The following is a 19,057-nucleotide window of genomic DNA, read 5'->3' as shown; positions in this document are numbered from 1 at the left end:
CGGAGCCATCCAGGCATTTCAGTAGCTTGTTTATTTTTAGCACTGAATAATATTCCATTGTCTACATGTACCACAGTTTATCCATTCATATTGAAGGACATCTTGGTTACTCATTTGCCATCTGTATGCCTTCTTTGGTGAAGACTCTAGGTTTTTAATGTTAATTCCATATATTGCTATTTTGTTAAATTCTCTTACTGTTTTAAGTGGTTTTTCCACTTATTTCCATTCTTTTGTTTTTTCCATAAGTTGCTGGCTTTGGTGTATCTATTTAAACTTAAGAGTAGTACACTTTAGAAATCTATGTGCAGGAGAGGCAAGGAAGGGAGCCCTTTGGTTGCCTACTACACTGTAAGGTGATTTCACTGGGACCATTCTTTGGGGACCTCAGAATCAGTATCATTAGGTCTTTCAGGTGTCAAATTTCTAAGAAACGGATCTTTCAGTCTCTTGACTGGAGGATAGATTTGTCATAGCTGCCAACACTCTTTGAGCTAGGTTGGAGGACTCTGGAAGTGTGAACTTTCAGCATATAAACTTTCACTGTACATAAGCCTGTGCTAAGGGGGGCTTGGGTGGCTCAGTCCATTAAGCCTCTGACTTCGGCTCAGATCATGATCTCATGGTTCATGGGTTTGAGCCCTGCCTAAGCAGCCTGAGCTAACAGCCTGAGGCCTGCTTTGGATTCTTTCTCCCCCTCTCTCTCTGCCCCTCCCTTACTCACATTTTGTGTCCCTCTCTCTCTCAAAAATAAACATTAGGAAAAAAAAGATTTAAAAAAAACCCTATCCTAAATCCCTTTTCGAAATAGGACCCAAGGTCCTGCTTCCTCTGAATATTCTGCTTTACTGTCTCTGCTAACAATCCTATTGTCAGGAGCAGATTACACTTTCATGGGACCTGAAATATGCACTTTGAGAGAAAGAATAAAAATAATTCAGTTTTACAAATTAAAACCAACAATGATCATCTGAACACATTTCTTAGAAAGGGGCCTGTGCAAGTGCTAGGCACTAAAGCTTGAGATAACTTTTTGTTAAATCTAAAATAACCCCCAATCTTTCTTGAGGTAGAGGAGAGGAAGTTGCTTACTAGTGTAGTTAGGGAGGGATTTGGTGGTCTAAATTGCAAAGAGAATATAAATAAAAAAGAACTTGACCACAACTCTTAGAGGTACCTGGTGCTATCAATTTCTAAGCCTTTTAAGGGACGGTGGGGAGGCAGGTTGTGTTGTAATAAGATGGTTTTTTGGCTTTCCTCATTCCTGTTTTCAGCTTTCTTGGGTTTACCAAATTAGTTTTCGTTCATCTATCAGCTTTTCAGGAACAGAATCTTGATGCTGTTGTCTCCTTTGCCATTTTTGCTCTTCTTCTGAAATTACACCATTAAAAAAATGATTTTCCTGTTATTTTACTGAGTTTCAGAAAGGAGCAGAGGTAAAGCTGTATGCTTGGTCTACCATTCTTAACCCAGAATCAGAATGTGCCAAATCACCTTCCAGAATTGCACCCCCCACCCTGCAAATGGCCGGAAGCACTCTACACTTTTAGCAGCACAGCATGAAAATATCCACTGACCCCTACGCTTGCCAATATGTCATATTCCCAAAATTTCCCAGTCTGGTTAGAGTAAATGGTCTTATTATTTAAACTTGCATTTCCCTGATTCCTACTGAGGTTCAGCATAACTCTCTATGTTTATTGGCCTTTCTGTTTCATCTTCTGTGAATAACCTGCTCAGATAATTTACCCATTGTTTTAATAGGTAGTAAAGGAGGGAAGAACATGACATCCCAAACTATGCCACTTTGGCATACTGACTGACCAGAAGGCAAGTGAAAAAAAAGCAAACAAAGTAAAGGATTCCCTTTCTGCCTAGAACAGGGCATAAAATTTTCCATGAGAAAAGTTTCCTCCTTATATCAGGAAGAGGGGAACATTTTTATCACTGGAAACAGAGAGTTGACACCAAGATTAATCTATATAAACAAATCTTCTAGAATAACCCTGGTCTATTTCCTAGTCATTTTTCCAAGGTTACTAACCCAGTCCAAACCTTCTTTTCCAGCCTCATCAGTCTCCACAATTTATTGTTGTTTGTTAAAATAGTATGTAAACTCTCAAGCCTATACACTGCTTTGGGTTTCCATTTCTTATACATAAAAGCCTCCTCATACACATAAAAATACTAATGTCAAATAAAATTTATATGCTCCTGTTAATTTGTCTTTTGTAAATGTAATCCTTGGGCCTACCATAGACCTAAGAGGGTAGAAGAAACGTGTTCCCACCCTTACAGTAGTTTACCTTTCTCTTTTAATTTGTAGGCATTCTTTCTGGTTGTTTAAAAGCAATTTGCTGTCACACAATTTGTGAATATTTTCTTCTAATTTATCATTTTAACTTTAGGGCGTCTGAATTCTACGACATTTTAAATTTTGACGTGATTTTGCTTTTTGTTTCTATATAAAAATCTTCCCTATCCTAATGCCTTAAGCATGATTTAAATTTTTTTTAAATACACGTTTCCATTTTTCAAATTTAGGTCTCTAATCCATTTGGTATTTATTTTTATGTTGTCAGGTGCCTTTTTTCTCACATCAACAATTGGAATATATACCAAATAGCTCATTTTTTATCCATTGATTTAAAATGCAATATTTATAACTATCAAAAATGTATAGGAGCATTTTCTGGATTCAATATTCTTGCCTATAGATTCAGTATCTTATTTATTACACATTTTCAAAACTCTGCATCACATAGGAAGTATCCTTGCAAGAAATTAAATAGGAATGTGCTAATATTATAAAAAAATACCAACTAGAGATTGAAATAAATGTCTACTTTAATATTTATCACACAAATGTTTACTTACACTTATCTGAAAATTATAAGAAGACAATTTGTACATGTCACAATCATATTACTATTCATATAAGAACAACTACACATAATCATTTACTCAACTATATCAGGATAATACACAAGGTATTTGTTTGTCTTAGACTTATTAGTTAAAAGGAAACACCAAATAAGGAAAATGAGTTTCCAAAGATTAAGTTATTAACAATACAAATAAAAATTATTTCTAAATGTTTTACATTTGACAACTTTGAATTATACTTACATACTATTATTTCCAAAAATCATAAATTATAACACAGGTCACTGTCAGGGTGAAAATATATTTTTTAAAGCTTCTTTTAAAATATGCTATTATTATGCTTAACATCACTTGATTTATTCTTGGCACATGTGGCATCTGGGAAAGTAAAAATACACTTTGCCAAGTTTATGTTATTGTGCAGGTATAAGAGAAAGAGCACAATTTGGGAGGAAGACAGACCTGTGTTCAATTACCAGCTTTGTCCAAAGTTTTCTTGTGTTTGGCTGGTCAACTATTTCTTGGCACTGGGGCCAGGATTAAACTGAATAATGCATATTTTAAAATGCACAGCATGAGCACTAAATGGATGATAGATCCTTTCCCCAACTTATTCACTCTGAAGCAAAAGCAAAATATCACAGTCATATGTGTTCGTACAATTTGAAAAACTGAAAAAAAGGTGGAGATTTCAAAACAAAATGACCATGTTTTGAAAAACTGTACTTTTAAGAAATAAAGAAAGCCTTCATCAGGTTTAAATATTTCTCAATAAAACTTAGTGCCTACTATACCCTGATTTTTTTAAGTCCTAAAATATGATAAAATGGTCAATGGTTAAGGACTTTTGGTTTTCTTTTGTGCTACTGATATAAAAATAATGGCTATATTTAAGGCTCATTAAGTGATTGTAGTTGCCCTGAACCAAATCTATATTCTTGATGCTGCACTATCAGCTGAAAACTACTGTCTTATATGAGTAGATCCCTTCGATGGCACGTGGCACACAGCTTGTCTATTACTGAGGATGATTCTTATATACACAATCACAAACCCACCTGTCTCATGCTAAGTACTTGATGTTTGGAAGATCTAAGATTCCTGAAAATTGAATTTAAATGGACACAAGGAATACCCTACTTAGGACAGCAATGCTTCCATCTCTGTTCTTGAATCTTTTTGTCCCCTACCCTGACCACCTAACAAGTCATCTTTCCAAATCTGACTGAAAAACCCCTCCTCCAGGAATCTCTTCCTAACCAAACTCCACACCCTTCCATTTATGTCCCTGATACTCATGTATAATTTGTATTAGCTTCAATCTACATATATTACTATTCATGTTCTATTTGTCTTCCAGCTAAGATGTAGTCTGTTTGACTTTTTAAGCTTCCACAGTGTTTAGCACAATACTGTGCATGTATGTATGTGACTGTGTGTGTTGAATTTAAAAAAGACTAAAAAAACCTGGGTGGGTGAAGAGTGGAAAATTTTGATAATTTTTCAGAAATCAAAATTGCTAAACTTTCTTAATACTAAAAAATCTGGTTTCCAAAGCTATCTCAGTTTGGTTTTGGACATGTCAACAATAAAAAGGCAGTGAGAAAACTGCTTAAAAAACCTTTATGAAATATTCCAAAAGGCTTTTTAATAAATTATAAAGAGCACCAAACTAAAACATTTTACTAAATAGTGGGTTAACCTTTCCTATAACTATATAAATGTAGAGTTCTTTTAATTCAAGACAAAGAATACTGAACAGGAATAGGTGTTGTGAATCAGGATAAAAAAGGCAATTCACTCTAAGTCAATATCTAAAGCACATTTTGCAATTAATTTGAAAAGCCTTCCGTGGTACATATGTATGTTATGATAAGTAAAAGAATGATTTATATCAGAATGTCGTAGATCTCTATAGTTGTTCTGATATTATAAAATATGACACATATACTGAAGCTGCTATTTAACAAGAAAAATTTTGTTTATAATAGCTGTTAATATTAAAATAGGATATAATAAAAAATTATTTTCAATGTGTATATTTTCAAATTTCCCTGACAGTGTCCTTTTGAGAAATCTGACAATTTGTAATTATATTACAGACATTTGAATTTCATTTTTATGATTGAAAATATTACACACACATAATAACAAACAACACCGTGTGGGAGCTTTTTACTGAAGCACTCTGCAATTTATATTTAAAGCTTTGCAAGAAAACAAAAATCATTGTACTCTTTGTAAGTAAAATTACACAGCATATAATGTACGCTATCATTACATTAAGAATAAATAAATGAAGCATAAAAACTCTGTGCCATAATAATGGATTGTTTTAGCTGTCCTTCTAAATATTAATTTATATGTTTGTACTAAGTTATAATGTATTTTAAACTCAAGAATCTTTATTTTTAAATAATATATTAAAATATCAAGTTCGGAATATAAACATAAAACTTTATGCCTCTTTTTCTAGGTCATCTAGGAAATAAAATAAGACAAATGGGAGGTAAGGACAGTTCTTTCTGTTACTGTAAAATGCCTCCTTACTTCCCCATATATTTCTATGTTGTGTCTGGATATTACAAGATGACAAATATTACAAGATGACAGCTTAGCAAATTATAAGCTTGTTTAATTTATTTCTCATTTGGAAGAAAGAAAAATTTTAATGAAGAGCTTCCTTTTTTGGCTTACTCATTCTCAATCTTTTTTTTCTCTGATAAAGCACTTCTTAAATGCGTACTATTACTCATTTTAAACAACACAAAATGAATTGGATTAATTTACAGAATTAATCAAAATAGGTTATCAGTATAGATACTAGGGTGAGGTCCTAGAATTTGTTACACGTAAGGCTAAACTTGCAAGAGATCTCATGGCAAAAGTAGAAACTTTGTGACATATCCCAGCTTTTGAAATATAGTTAGAAGCCAATCGAAAAAGCCTTTCAGCACCAAAGGTATTGAAGTGCCCAGGAAGCACCTTCTCTACCAGACCTCTGTCCACTAATTCTATCAGACGTTCACAGGTTCCAACATAGTCACTTATCCTGCTGTACGGGAGCCAGTCAATCAGTGATCCATCATACACGACGTCTCCACTGAAGAGAATCTTTCGGTCTTTGTCATGTAAGCAAATACTGCCCCTGGAGTGACCAGGCATGTGCATAACAGTGAGCTGTCTGTCACCAAGGTTGATTACATCCCCTACAAATGGAAACAGAATTTACAGATAAACATGTTGTATGCTTGACTTCAATCACTTAAAGAATAAAAGAAAAGAATAGTAAATGGTTTCAAAGAGGTAGGATGGATAACTCTTTTATTTCAAAAATACAGTATTTCTTAATGGTGATTAAAAATAGTTAGCATATATTTCATTTCTATTGTTTGCTTAACCAGTGTTTGTCAAAGTGAATTATGTGGGACACTATTTTTGCAGGTTGTTATGATACATAAAAGAAAAGATTTGGTAGTCAAATAATTTGGAAATTCTTCCTTCAAAAATACTTATAGAGCTTTTTTTCTGCAAGGCTTCTGAAGGCTTTTTAATATGCTAATATGTATTGTATATATACACAAGGGAGATACAGTTATCCCATTTCTCAACTTATTTTACCACAACACTTTTGGTTTTTAGTACATCCATGGTACCGGTATCCTGATGACATGATTCATGAATGCTGCTCTATATTTTGTCCCTTCTTTTGTCATCCTCTGAGAATTAAGGCCTGAAGAATCAGTACAAATGATCATGCTCTGACTATTGTTGCTATGAGTAATAAAATGTCTTTAGTCTCCTGCCAGAATCTATTAAACTGTTGCAGACTAATTTGCAAGTCAGGTAAAATCTCACACTCTTCCCAGTTATTTGACAGTGAGAGGAAATTGAGGTATAAATGCAAAATTGCTTTTTCACTAGTTTTAAATCAGTACTAACTTAAGTAAATCATCATCATTTAAAAGTTCCATATAGCTATCTTTAGTGCAAACACATATATACAGAAAATATCAAAGGCATATAGTTAAAAAGTTAATAGGGGAATAAATAATTGGAACTTGTGAAACCTAAAAGACAATGAAAGAGGAAAAGAGAGCTAAATAACTAATGAGACATAGAAAACAAATAACAAAATGGCAGACCTAAAATCAACTATATCAATAATTACATTACATATGAATGGGATAAACATTCTAATCAAAGGCAGAGATTGTCAAACTAGATTTAAAAAGCAGGATACATATGCAGCCTACAAGAGAGGAACTATAAGGTCAAAGGCAAACAAAGGTTGAAAGTTATACGATATAGACATTAATAAGAACTAGAGTGGCTATACTAATATTAGACAAAATAAGGACTATTAGTGAAGAAAAATGCATTTTATTATCAAGTCAACACATTAAAAACTATATATGTACCTAAAACACTAAAAATTCATGAAAAAATTCAGTAAAAACTGACAGAATTAAAAATGAACAATTAATTGATTATGCTTAGACATTTAAATATTCCTCTCTGAATAATTTGTAATACAAGTAGATAGTAAATCAGTAAGAATACAGAAGACCTGAACAACACTGTCAACCAACTTAACCTAAGTGACATTTATATAACACTTTATCTTAAAACAGTAAAGTACACATTCATTTTAAATGGACATGGAATATTCACAAGGCTACACTGTGTGGCCATAAAGCAAGTCTAAGTAAATATGAAAGGAATAAAATCATAAAAATATGTTTTTTGACTACAGCATAATTAAATTAGAAATTAATAACAAAAATAAATATGGGAAATATCCATATACACACAAAATAAGCTTTAAGCTTTTACAAAACATGATCAAAGATGAAATCACAAAGGAGATTAGAAAATCTCTTGGACTAATTATCATAGAATACTATGAAAAATTATATGCCAACAAACTGGACAACCTGGAAGAAATGGACAAATTCCTAAATATCCACACACTTCCAAAACTCAAACAGGAGGAAACAGAAAATTTGAACGGACCCTAACTACTGAAGAAATGGAATCAGTTATCAAAAATTGCCCAACAAATAAGAGTCTTGGGCCAGATTGCTTCCCTGGGGAATTCTACCAGCTATTTAAGGCAGAGTTAATACCAATCCATCTCAAGCTGTTCCAAAAAATAGACACAGAAGAAAAACTTCCAGACTCATGCTATGAGGCCAGGATTACCTTGATTTCCAAACCAGACAGAGACCCAATTAAAAAGAATTACAGACCAATATCCCTGAAGAACATGAATGCAAAAATTCTCAACAAGATACTAGCAAATCAAATTCAACAGCATATAAAAAGAATTATTCACCATGATCAAGAGGGATTCATTCCTGAGCTGCAGGGCTGGTTCAATATTCACAAATCAATCAATATGATACATCACATTAACAAAAGAAAAGAACCATATGATCTTGTCAATAGATGCAGAAAAAACATTTGACAAAATACTGCATCCTTTCTTAATAAAAACTCTTGAGAAAATCAGGATAGAAGCAACACACTTAAACATCATAAAAACCATTTATGAGAAGCCCACAGCTAATATCATCCTCAATGGGGAAAAACTGAGAGTTTTCCCCCTGAGGTCAGAAACATGACAGGGATGTCCACTCTTACCACTGTTGTTGAACATAGTGTTGGAAGTCCTAGCATCAGCCATCAGACAACAAAAGGAAATAAAAGGCATCAGAATTGATAAAGATGAAGTCAGACATTCACTTTTCGCAGATGACATGATACTCTACATGGAAAACCTGAAAGACTCCACCAAATGGCTGCTAGAATTGATTTATGAATTCAGCAATGTCGCAGGGTAAAAATCAATGTGCAGAAATCAGTTGCATTTTTTACACCAATAATGAAGCAACAGAAAGAAAAATCAAGAAACTGATCCCATTCACAGCCATACCAAAATGCATAAAATACCTAGGAATTTTATGTAAAATTCCAAAGATGTAAAAGATCTGTATGCTGAAAACTATAGAAAACTTACGAAGGAAATTGAAGAAGACACAAAGAAATGAAAAAAACATTCCATGCTCATGGATTGGAAGAATAAATATTGTTAAAATGTCAGTACTACCCAAAGCAATCTACACATTCAATGCAATCCCAATCAGAATTGCACCAGCATTCTTCTCAAAGCTAGAACAAACAATCTTAAAATTGGTATGGAACCACAAAAGACCCTGAATAACCAAAGTAATATTGAAGAGGAAAACCAAAACAGGAGGCATCACAATCCCAGACTCTAACTTCTACTACAAAGCTGTCATCATCAAGACAGTATGGTATTGGCACAAAAACAGACACATGGACCAATGGAATACAATAGAGAACTCAGAATTAGACCCACGAATGTATGACCAACTGATCTTTGACAAAGCAGGCAAAAGTACCCAATGGAAAAAAAGACAGCCTCTTTAAGAGATGGTGCTGGTAGAACTGGACAGCAACATGCAGAAGAATGAAACTAGACCACCTTCTTACACCATACACAAAAATAAACTCAAAATGGATGAAGGACCTGAATGTGAGACAGGACACCATCAAAACTCTAGAGGAGAAAGCAGGAAACAACCTCCTTGACCTCAACCACAGCAATTTCTTACCTGACACATCCCTAAAGGCAAGGGAATCAAGAGCAAAAAATGAACTGTTGGGACCTCATCAAGATATAAAGCTTGATATAAAGCTTCTGCACTGCAAAGGAAACAATCAACAAAACTAATAGGCAACCGGCAGAATGGGAAAAGACAGTTGCAAATGATGTATCAGATAAAGGGCTAGTATCCAAAATCATAAGGAACTTAACAAACTCCACACCCGAAAGACAAATAATCCAGTGAAGAAATGGGCAGAAGACATGAACAGATACTTTTCCAAAGAAGACCTCCAGATGGCCAACAGACACATGAAACAATGCTCAGCATCATGCATCATCAGGTAAATACAAATCAAAACCACACTGAGATACCACCTCACACCGGTCAGAGTGGCTAAAATGAACAAATCAGGAGCCTCTAGATGCTGGCGAGGATGTGGAGAAATGGGCACCCTCTTATACTGCTGGTGGGAATGCAAACTGGTGCGGCCGCTCTGGAACACAGTGTGGAGGTTCCTCAAAAAATTAAAAATAGAACTACCCTATGACCCAGCAACAACAGTGCTAGGAATTTACCCAAGGGATATAGGAGTGCTGATGCACAGGGGCACATGGACCCCAATGCTCATAGCAGCACTTTCAATGATAGCCAAATCGTGGAAAGAGCCTAAATGTCCATCAACTGACAAATGGATGAAGAAGATGTGGGTTATATATACAAGGGAATACTACATGGCAATGAGAAAGAATGAAATCTGGCCATTTGTAGTAACATGGATGTATCTGGAGGGAATTATGCTAAGTGAAATAAGTCAGGCAGAGAAAGACAGATAACATATGTTTTCACTCATATGTGGATCTGGAGAAACTTAACAAGACCATGGGGTAGGGGAAGAGAGAAAAAAAGTTACAGAGAGGGAGGGGGGCAAACCATAAGAGACTCTTAAATACTGAGAACAAACTGAGGGTGGATGGAGGTTGAGGGAGAGGGGAATGTAGGTGATGGGCCTTGAGGAAGGCACTTGTTGGGATGAGCACTGGATGTTGTATGCAGACCAATCTGAGAATGAACTATATTAAAAATAAATAAAACATATTTTAAAAAGCCATTTCATTCACAATAGCACCAAAAAGAAAAAAAATACTTAGGAAAAATTATATCTATATACTGAAAGGTATAAAAACATCATTATGAGAAATTAAAGATCTAAACAAAAGGAGAGATATACCAGGTCTATTGACTAGAAGCCTCAAAATTGTTAAGGTGGTATTTTGATTTTCCCATAGCTCCAATGTCTAATACAACTTCTGAGATTAATGAAATATTCTGTATCAATACTGTCCAATATGGGAACCACTAGCTACATATGGCTATTTGAAATATGGCTAGTATACTAGGGAACAAGAACTTTAATTTTAATTAATCTAATTAATTTAAATTTATATTTAGATAGTCACATGTGGCTGGGGCTACTGTAATAGCTGGTGTACATCTGCAGATTTAATACAATCTCAATCAAAACCTTGAATTTTTTGTAGAAATTGAAAATCCCACTCTAAAAGTTATATGAAAATGCAAATGGTCTAGAATGGCCAAAACAATTTTGAAAAAGAGGTACAAAGTTGGAAGACTTACACTACTTAATTTTAAGAATTATAATGAAGTTACAGTCATCAAGAGAGTATGGTGCTGGCTAAAGGAGAGACATAATCAGTGGAAGAGAATAGAGTCCAAAAGGAGATATTCATATATATGGTCAATGGATTTTTGACAAATGGTGTCAACCAAGATAATTCAGTGGGTAAAAAGATAGTCTTCTCAACAAAATGGACAGGAACACTTTGGCTATCCATTTCCAAATAAGCAAATAAGAACCTTTCAACCGTTACTTCACAATATAAACAAAAACTAACTTCAAATAGATCATAAGCCTAAATGTGAAAGCTTCTAGAAAAAAAAAAACAGAAGGGGTGTCTGGTTGGCCTAGTGGGTTAAATGTCTGACTCTTGGTTTCTGGTCAGGTTATGATCTCATTGTTTCTGAGTTCAAGCTCCACAATGAGCCCTGTGCTGCCATTTCAGAGCCTGCTTGGGATTTTCTCTCTCTCTCTCTCTCTCTCTCTCTCTCTCTGCCCTTCTCTCTCAAAATAAATAAACTTTAAAATTTTTTTTAAAAATAAAAAGGAGAAAATATTTTAATAGACCCTTTAACAAAGAAGATACCTGAATAGCAAATAAGTACCTGAAAATATGCTCACAATCATTAGTTACTAGGGAGATGCTAAACCACAATGAAATACTACTATACACTCACTAGAATGGCTAAAATCAAAGGGACCGACAAAAGCAAGTGTAGACAAAGAGCTGAAGAAACTGGAACTCTTATCCAATATATTTGGGAATACAGAATGGTATAACTACTTTGGAAAACAGGCACTTTCTTAAAATTAACATCCACTTACCATAAGATCCAGGAGTTCCATTTCTAGGTATCTATCAAGGGAAAGGAAAACATGTATGCACACAAGACTTACATGCAAATGTTCATGGTAGCATTATTAATAACAGCCTCGAAGTAGAAAGATTCAAAATTCCTTCAACAGGTGAGTAGATAAAATATGTTATATCCATAAATGGATTCTTTCTCAGCAATAGAAAGGAATGAATAAGAGATACAACATGGATGAATCTCCAAAACACCATTGCAAATGAAGAAGACAGAAACAAAACAGTATATGTGATTACATTTGTGGAAACTTTAAGGAAAAAAAAGATAGCAATACAAAACAGATCAGTGGGGCCAAGAGTGGGAGCTGGGATGTCCTAGTCTTGTTGTGAATCCCAGTTAAGAATGTTAAGATGGAATCAGACCCTCCCAACTTCCTTTGCATTCCAGTCATAAAGGGCCAGACTCCTTTTTGCAAGACAGTTGTTCCAGATTTAAAGTGCCTCTGAGGATCAGGAACCACTGCCATTTACTGTATGACTGGGAGGTAAGGTAAAGAAATTATAGCTACATTGGTTTAATAATAGAGCTATTGGAGACCCATTTTTTTCATAAGTGTATAGAAAGGAAAGGAGGAAGGAAAGAAGTGAAGGAAGTTAAATCTGGAGAAAAAAAAAAAAAGCTGTGGATAATTACCAATGTACCAATGCAGGGATAGAATCTTATTGATCTTTGATTATATCCAGGTGGTATTTAAAATATTTAGCAACAGGTAAGTCATGAGTGCCCACCTATCAAAATCGATACCAACTGTAAGCAATTGATAAGGCCATAATGGCTATCATTGGATTCTGCCATTACCTTATAGCTTTATAAGCGCCTCCCCTATGCTTATAATGCATAATGCTTTTCAAATACCCTTTCCCATCTTGGTAATCCCATCTTTTCATTTCATTTTTAATTAAAGCAATATATGTACATATCTCAAATAAAATATTCCAGAAGGGCTTAAAATGTAAGAAAAAGTTATTTGCCTCATTCTGACTCTAATTCTGCTCCCAAGAACCAACCACTTTTTAACAGTTTTGGCTGTTTCTTCTGGTAGCTGCTTCTACTAAATATATTTATCTCTAAATAATTTTTATATTTCATTTCTTGATTTACTAATTAGATATACTATACTGATTTCATTCATGTATTACCATTTCTTGGTTTTTAAATTTTAGATTATGTTGACTTCCACTATGAAATATAAGAATCTTTAGCTCTCTTTACCCCTCACTCTCCGCTTACTGACAGCACTCTTATATGTATTTCTTATCCAAAAGAGTAATGATTTAACTGCTCTTTATGCCTGGCATAGTATCATTGTCAGAAAGTCATTTTTGCCATCATCTTGATGCTTCCTTTCATCTTTCTCTTGTATTCAATCTCCTGTTTCCTGTATTCCATATCTTTCTCTCTTGCTTTACTTCCTTATTTTGAAGGGAGTAAATAGGATAAAATTGTATCTTGGTAACTTTCTAAGTAATAGCATGTGGGAAATAATCTTTTTTGGTAACTTGATTGTTAGTGAAATGGATGTAAAATTCTAAGTTGGAAATAAATTTTCTTCAAATAAGGAATAGCTCTTCTTTTCTAGCTCTAAAGCCATTATGATCTACGTAGATGACTTTTTAATTTCTGGAAGCTTGCTTCCAGTATTCTGAAATTTTACAATAATGTGCCTTAGGCTGGATGTGTTTTCATTCATCATGCTAGGAACTCTGTAGGCTCTTTTAATCTGAAAATTTACATCTCTTCATTGTGGGATATTTTCTTGAATTACCTCTATTATGCTTTCTTTTCCTCCATTTTCTCTATTCTATCTGTGCTTCTATTATTCCAGTGTTGAATTTTCCAAACTGGTCTTCTACTGGTTCTCTCCTAGTTTTCATTTTACCTTTCTGCTCTTTTTTTTTTTTTTTAAGCTTTTCAACGTTATCTTCAGTTCTTCTACTAAGCAGCTTCTACTATTTTAAACTCCAAGAATTCATGTGTGTTTGTGTGTGCGCGCATGCGCATGTGTGCACGTGCATACTGTTCTGTTGCTTATTTTAAAAGCATCCCAATGTCTCTTGAATACCTTGAATGCAATAGCTTCTATTATCCCCTGATGTTATTAATGATAGTATTCCCCCCTCAAGTTGATTTATGCTATTTGTTTTAGTATTTGATCTCATATAAGACGATTTTCTAGGGTTTTTTCATAATGCTTGGTTGCCTATTTGAGGATGGTGGGGTGAAAAGGCTGCTTGAAGCACATGTATTGGGCTTAATGATCAAGGTTGCACTGTAGACAGACCAAGCCAAAGATTGCTTAGGGATCAGCATCTTAGTCTTTCCTCCAGGGCTGGACACATTTCCCAGGTAATCTTCTTCCAGTATCCTACTTGGGGGGTAAAGACCTGGCTCTCAAGAGAACACACACACACACACACACACACACACACTCTCCTCCTATTTTTATACTGAATCCTGAGCTCAGTAGTAGTTGGCATCCCTTAATCGAGAAACTCTTCTGCTTTATTCTCCCCAGAGAACAAACTAACTGCACAGGCATTCCAGAGTTTTCACAGCTTCTTAAATGGCTTTCAACAAATTCTACTTATTTTACTACTTATCTTTCCTTTGCCCCACTAAGGTACCAGCTACTGCTATTTCCTGAGCCTTTTAAAATTCCTGCAGTGCAAACTGGATTCACTCTGGACTTCCCATTGCAGGCAGACGATAAAACTGCTGACTCAGTCATTACATTTACATCAGTATTCAAAATAGTTCAATATGGATTTATACTTAAAATACTTAAAACAGACAAACCACAGTCCTTTATCATAGTCTTAGGTATGGGATGGAGTCAAGTTAGATGTGTTTTTCAATCTACCTCTGTAGAATTTATTTTTTGTTTTTCACTTCCCCAAATGACTTAAGTCCACCTGTCATAATGTGTAATTACCTTGGTGACTCTGGGCAAAACACTTAAATAGATATAAGGGACCAAAATGTCTGCACTTCATATCATTTGACTATTGTGGAAAATAGATAAAAAGATGTGTGGTACTATATTAACAATAGTACTATATAAGGTACAGTATTAATCTAAGGTTTCTGTGTCTTCTTATAGGAGGATACTATTTCACTATTTGTAGGGGGATTTATTTTTCCGTCAAACATGCTGCACTGTATGATGATCTCTCCTTGTCCCTCCTTTACAAGTCAGCTTTTGGGTTAGTCACACAGTGCACAGATTTATGCTTCCTCATGACAGGTGATCATCAATTCACTAAATGAGATGTAATAAACTAATGACTGCAGGCTCCTTATGTTCTAACCAAAGCAACGACTTTATGCTGTTCAGATATGTGCTCATCATGTGTATGTGTAACTGGGTATGAATTTTTCATATAAATATTTTATATCTCCTTCCAGGCATCTGGATTATGATAACAGCAAGTCAGCAGGCCACATTATTCAGAAGAGAAAGTAAATTAATATTCCTGAGAAAAGAGAAAATTAGATACTACTTGAGAGGATGAGGCATTCTGCTTCTAATGAGAAACAACTTTTGATTTAACACACTATTCTTAGCTTTAAGTCTTTGGTAAATATTAAGCTTTTTTTCCGCCCCCCCCACACCTTCAAAGGCTTAAAGCACCACACAGGTAGCTTGCAGGCCCCCTGCATTTCCCAAATGCTATAATTCTACCACAAATTGGGATTCAGGAAACCTGGATGCTAGTCCCAGCTCTTTTCCAAACCGGCTATGTGATCTCAGGCATGATAATTCAGGCCTGCTTGGACTCTTCGTCTATAAAACAATAATTCTTATCCTTCTTTCACCAGTGATTTCCTATTGCTGGCACAGGAGGAAAGTAAATAAATCAGAAGTAATTTATTCATTCAGACAACTGTAATTTATTTTAAATACTAATTTAAACATTTTTTGGTCTCAGTACCACAATTAATTTAATTTGAATACCCATCAACTACATGGAAATCCTAACTCTAAAAAATATCAGTTTTATCAAGAAATACACGGAATACTGTAAAAAAAAATACAAGGAATACTGTAAATGCACTTCTCTTTAATCTCAAATTGGCAGATGATTTAAGACTCCCATCTAAATTAGTCTTTTTTAAAATCTTTAGATTTGAAATTTCAATGAAAAGGCTTTGTGGGTGGAGTGTGAGGTACAGAATCTTGCTTTCAATTTTTTATATTTCAAGTGATGAAGATCTCATCTATAAGATAAACTATTTTTTTGTAAAAATTTCATTATTTGTCATATTGGTCCTTCATAAAGTAAGCTTATTGTACTGCAGCAACAGGATTTTTCTACCTCCTAGAGGAATGTTTTAATAAATTAAATTGGCAATTAAGCTGGTTTCAAGATAAAAATGAAAGAAGGGGGTTTCTTATCCTACTCATAATTACCATAATATATTTATGGGGTAGGATTTATGATCTGCATGCTTTGATCTATTGTGCCTTGGTTCAAATCTTAGCTTTTGTCACTATCTTGCTCTATGGACTGTAGGCAAGCCATTTAATTAGGGGTCAGCCACCTCACTTCCAATGTGTTGTGAAGATAAAATGTTAACAAAAGTATTCTAAAAAGAAAAAAGGAAATTTAATATACAAATATTGCTATTGTGGCTAATTATCTCAATTATTTAAGTGCCTGCTTGGGGTTGAGAGGGCTGAGGCTCTACTCTATTGTATTTTATTCCATTAGTTTCTTTCAGATCCCCATCCTTTCTTTTACAGAGCCAGAGGCCCAAGGTTGCCCATGCATTAATCCATACACTTCACCATCACCGGAAATAACCTCCTTATTAATGTTTCTCAGGCCTTGCTTTAAACCAGACCATGTATCTGTCATAATGTAAGACTCATATTCTCTACTTTTTACGTTCACAAGCTTTTTCTCTAATGAGGCAACATCAAGAACATCAAGAACAGAAACCTATCTGGCAGATAAGGACGCACGAGTAGATAAGAACCACAGCTCTCTAATGGCTTTCTAAACCTACAGGTGGGAGTTGCTCATATCCAGCAGTGACAGAGAGCAGATGAAGTCAGCTGTTCTCAAAAGCACAGAGTCTGTCATGCACTCTCTGTGAGGCGTCATTCCTTAACAGTCTTTTCGCTATAAAAGCGCCTGGAAATCAGAAAGGAGTTCGAGGGAAAAAATGGAAAATCCCTAGTCACAAGCCTCGGTGGTGTTCTACTATATCTTACACAGGAAACTGACTAGGGGGTGGGGCTGGCTTGCATTTGAGTACTTGGTTTTGCCACACAGTGCCAGAACTGGTAAGGAAGGCTTCGGAGGGCCTTGCCTCCGATCGACTTAGGCGTTTACTCAGGGAAAGGAGAAACAGTAGTGGTGTTTCTGCGAAGTGGCAAAACAAGCCCGTTTACAGCCACGCACGTCTGCAACATGCATCCCTCGAACAGTTTTTCCCAATCCCTTCCCTTAAAGAGAGAGCGCGCGCCCATGAGGGCCCATTACCATCCTGCAGGATGAGGGTGGGCTGCACCGCCTGCACTCGGAACTGCCTGGCTCTCCAGCCCGGGCTGGGCGCCCGCACCACCTCACTGTCGGACAGCCAGGTCACGGTCTCAAAGTTGTCCCCGCGAGCCAGCGCCTCGGCCTCGGCGTGATGCACGGCCACCCGGTCAAACTGGTAGAGGCCGCCGGAGTGGTCGAAGTGCACGTGTGTGGCCACCGCCAGCAGCGGCCGGCACGCCGCGTTCTCTTTGGCCCCGTGATCCTGCAAGAGGCCAGAGGAGTACAGGTACTCCGGGAGGCTGCGCAGCCCCAGGCCCGTATCGATCACCACATCCTGCTCGGAGCCACGCACCAGCCAGATGTTGGCGCGGTTTCCCGACTCATAGAAGCGTTCCTGAATCCAAAAGATGCCGTCGCCCAGGGACTTGTGGGCGTACCACTCGAGCGCGGACATGCTGGGCAGGGGTGCGGTCTGGCGGAGTTGGCGTAGGCGTGTGTGCCTCCCGCAAGCTGTCCAGACGCGAGGCGCTGCTGCGGTGTGGAGCGGTCAGCCCGCAGCAAGGGAGGGGGCGCAGAGCGAGGAGAGGGCGGGGGATCCGGGAGATGCGGGCTTGGGCGAGGGGGTGGGGAGAACTACGGGGAAGGACGCGCCGAGTCGCGGCCTGGAGAGTCTGCACGCACCCTCCAGCCAGGTCCGCAGAGCGCGGCGGCTCCTCTGCCTGCACCTTAGGCGCTGGGGTGATCTTGGCTTCTGTAGCTGCAGCACAAGGGAGCGTTAATGCAGGGGCACTGCTGCAGACTGGAGACCCGAAAGGAATTACTTTTTTCACCCCGGGGGTCTGACTGCAGAGGCCAGAAGCAAGGCGGGGGAGGCGCCAGGTCCTCCCACCCACTGCACTCCGCCAAGCGTACTTCCAGCCAGCGCCGAAAGAGTCAGGCCAAACCGGATGGGGGAGTACGGCGCCTGCCAAGGGCTAAAAAGCTCCTCGCCCAGGGGGCGGGGCCTGGCGAGGGAGTGGGCGGGACTGACTGGTCGGGAGCAGAACAGGGCTCCGAGCCCGCGTGGAGGGCGGAGCGCGCTCCTCTAGAGGTGGAACCGGTATCCGCGAGCTCGCGCCTTCTGTGTGCACCCCTTCCTTGCCGGCCGGCACTTCGGCTGCACGGTTTTACCCAAGCCTCGAGACAGTGAGCAGGTAACAGAGGGAGCAATTGAGGGGTAGGGAGGAGATGGAGAGGGTAAAGGGAAGTTAAAGGGGCACATATGGGGAAGGTGGGGGAAGTCAGAGTTGGAGATCCTTTAAAGCGTTTCAGGATTGAGGGGCGTTGGGAGATAGCTTTACCTTCCCTTCTTCTAATCCCTTCAAAATCTTTGAAAACCGCCTTTTCCCGATCTTAACTGGTCTCCACTTCCTGGGACTGTTTGCAGTGAGTTAGAAGAGAATTTATGCTGTAACTGATGGTAGATTTTCAAATCTGGGGACTGTGTGATTGGTTCAAGGCACGAGTCATTGCCGCAGACTTGCTGCTGAGGACAGACTA

At 37.2% G+C, this 19,057-nt stretch overlaps 1 protein-coding gene across 1 annotated transcript; it reads right to left on the bottom strand.

Moving 5' to 3' along the window:
• Positions 1-3,685: 3,685 nt before the first annotated feature.
• On the bottom strand, positions 3,686-18,410 carry MBLAC2 (metallo-beta-lactamase domain containing 2). Its single transcript, XM_039255491.1, has 2 exons — positions 17,519-18,410; positions 3,686-6,095 (listed from the first exon to the last, which is right to left on the bottom strand). Exons 1-2 carry the CDS (start codon positions 17,970-17,972, stop codon positions 5,710-5,712), a joined length of 840 nt encoding a protein of 279 aa, XP_039111422.1. The 5' UTR covers positions 17,973-18,410; the 3' UTR covers positions 3,686-5,709.
• Positions 18,411-19,057: the final 647 nt, after the last annotated feature.

Source organism: Hyaena hyaena, unplaced genomic scaffold, assembly GCF_003009895.1.
Source record: "Hyaena hyaena isolate Hyena2069 unplaced genomic scaffold, ASM300989v1 scaffold_529, whole genome shotgun sequence".
In the NCBI taxonomy this organism is placed as follows: Eukaryota; Metazoa; Chordata; class Mammalia; order Carnivora; family Hyaenidae; genus Hyaena; species Hyaena hyaena.
The sequence above is the reverse complement of the archived record's forward strand: the minus strand, read 5'-3'. Positions and strand labels throughout refer to the sequence as shown.

Excerpts from the sequence above, each read along its gene's own strand:
- MBLAC2 (XM_039255491.1), bottom strand. The coding sequence starts at position 17,972 with ATGTCCGCGCTCGAGTGGTACGCCCACAAGTCCCTGGGCGACGGCATC. Across the intron at positions 6,096-17,518 it reads CACCCTCATCCTGCAGGATG|GGGATGTAATCAACCTTGGT; the intron begins GTAATGGGCCCT and ends TTCCATTTGTAG.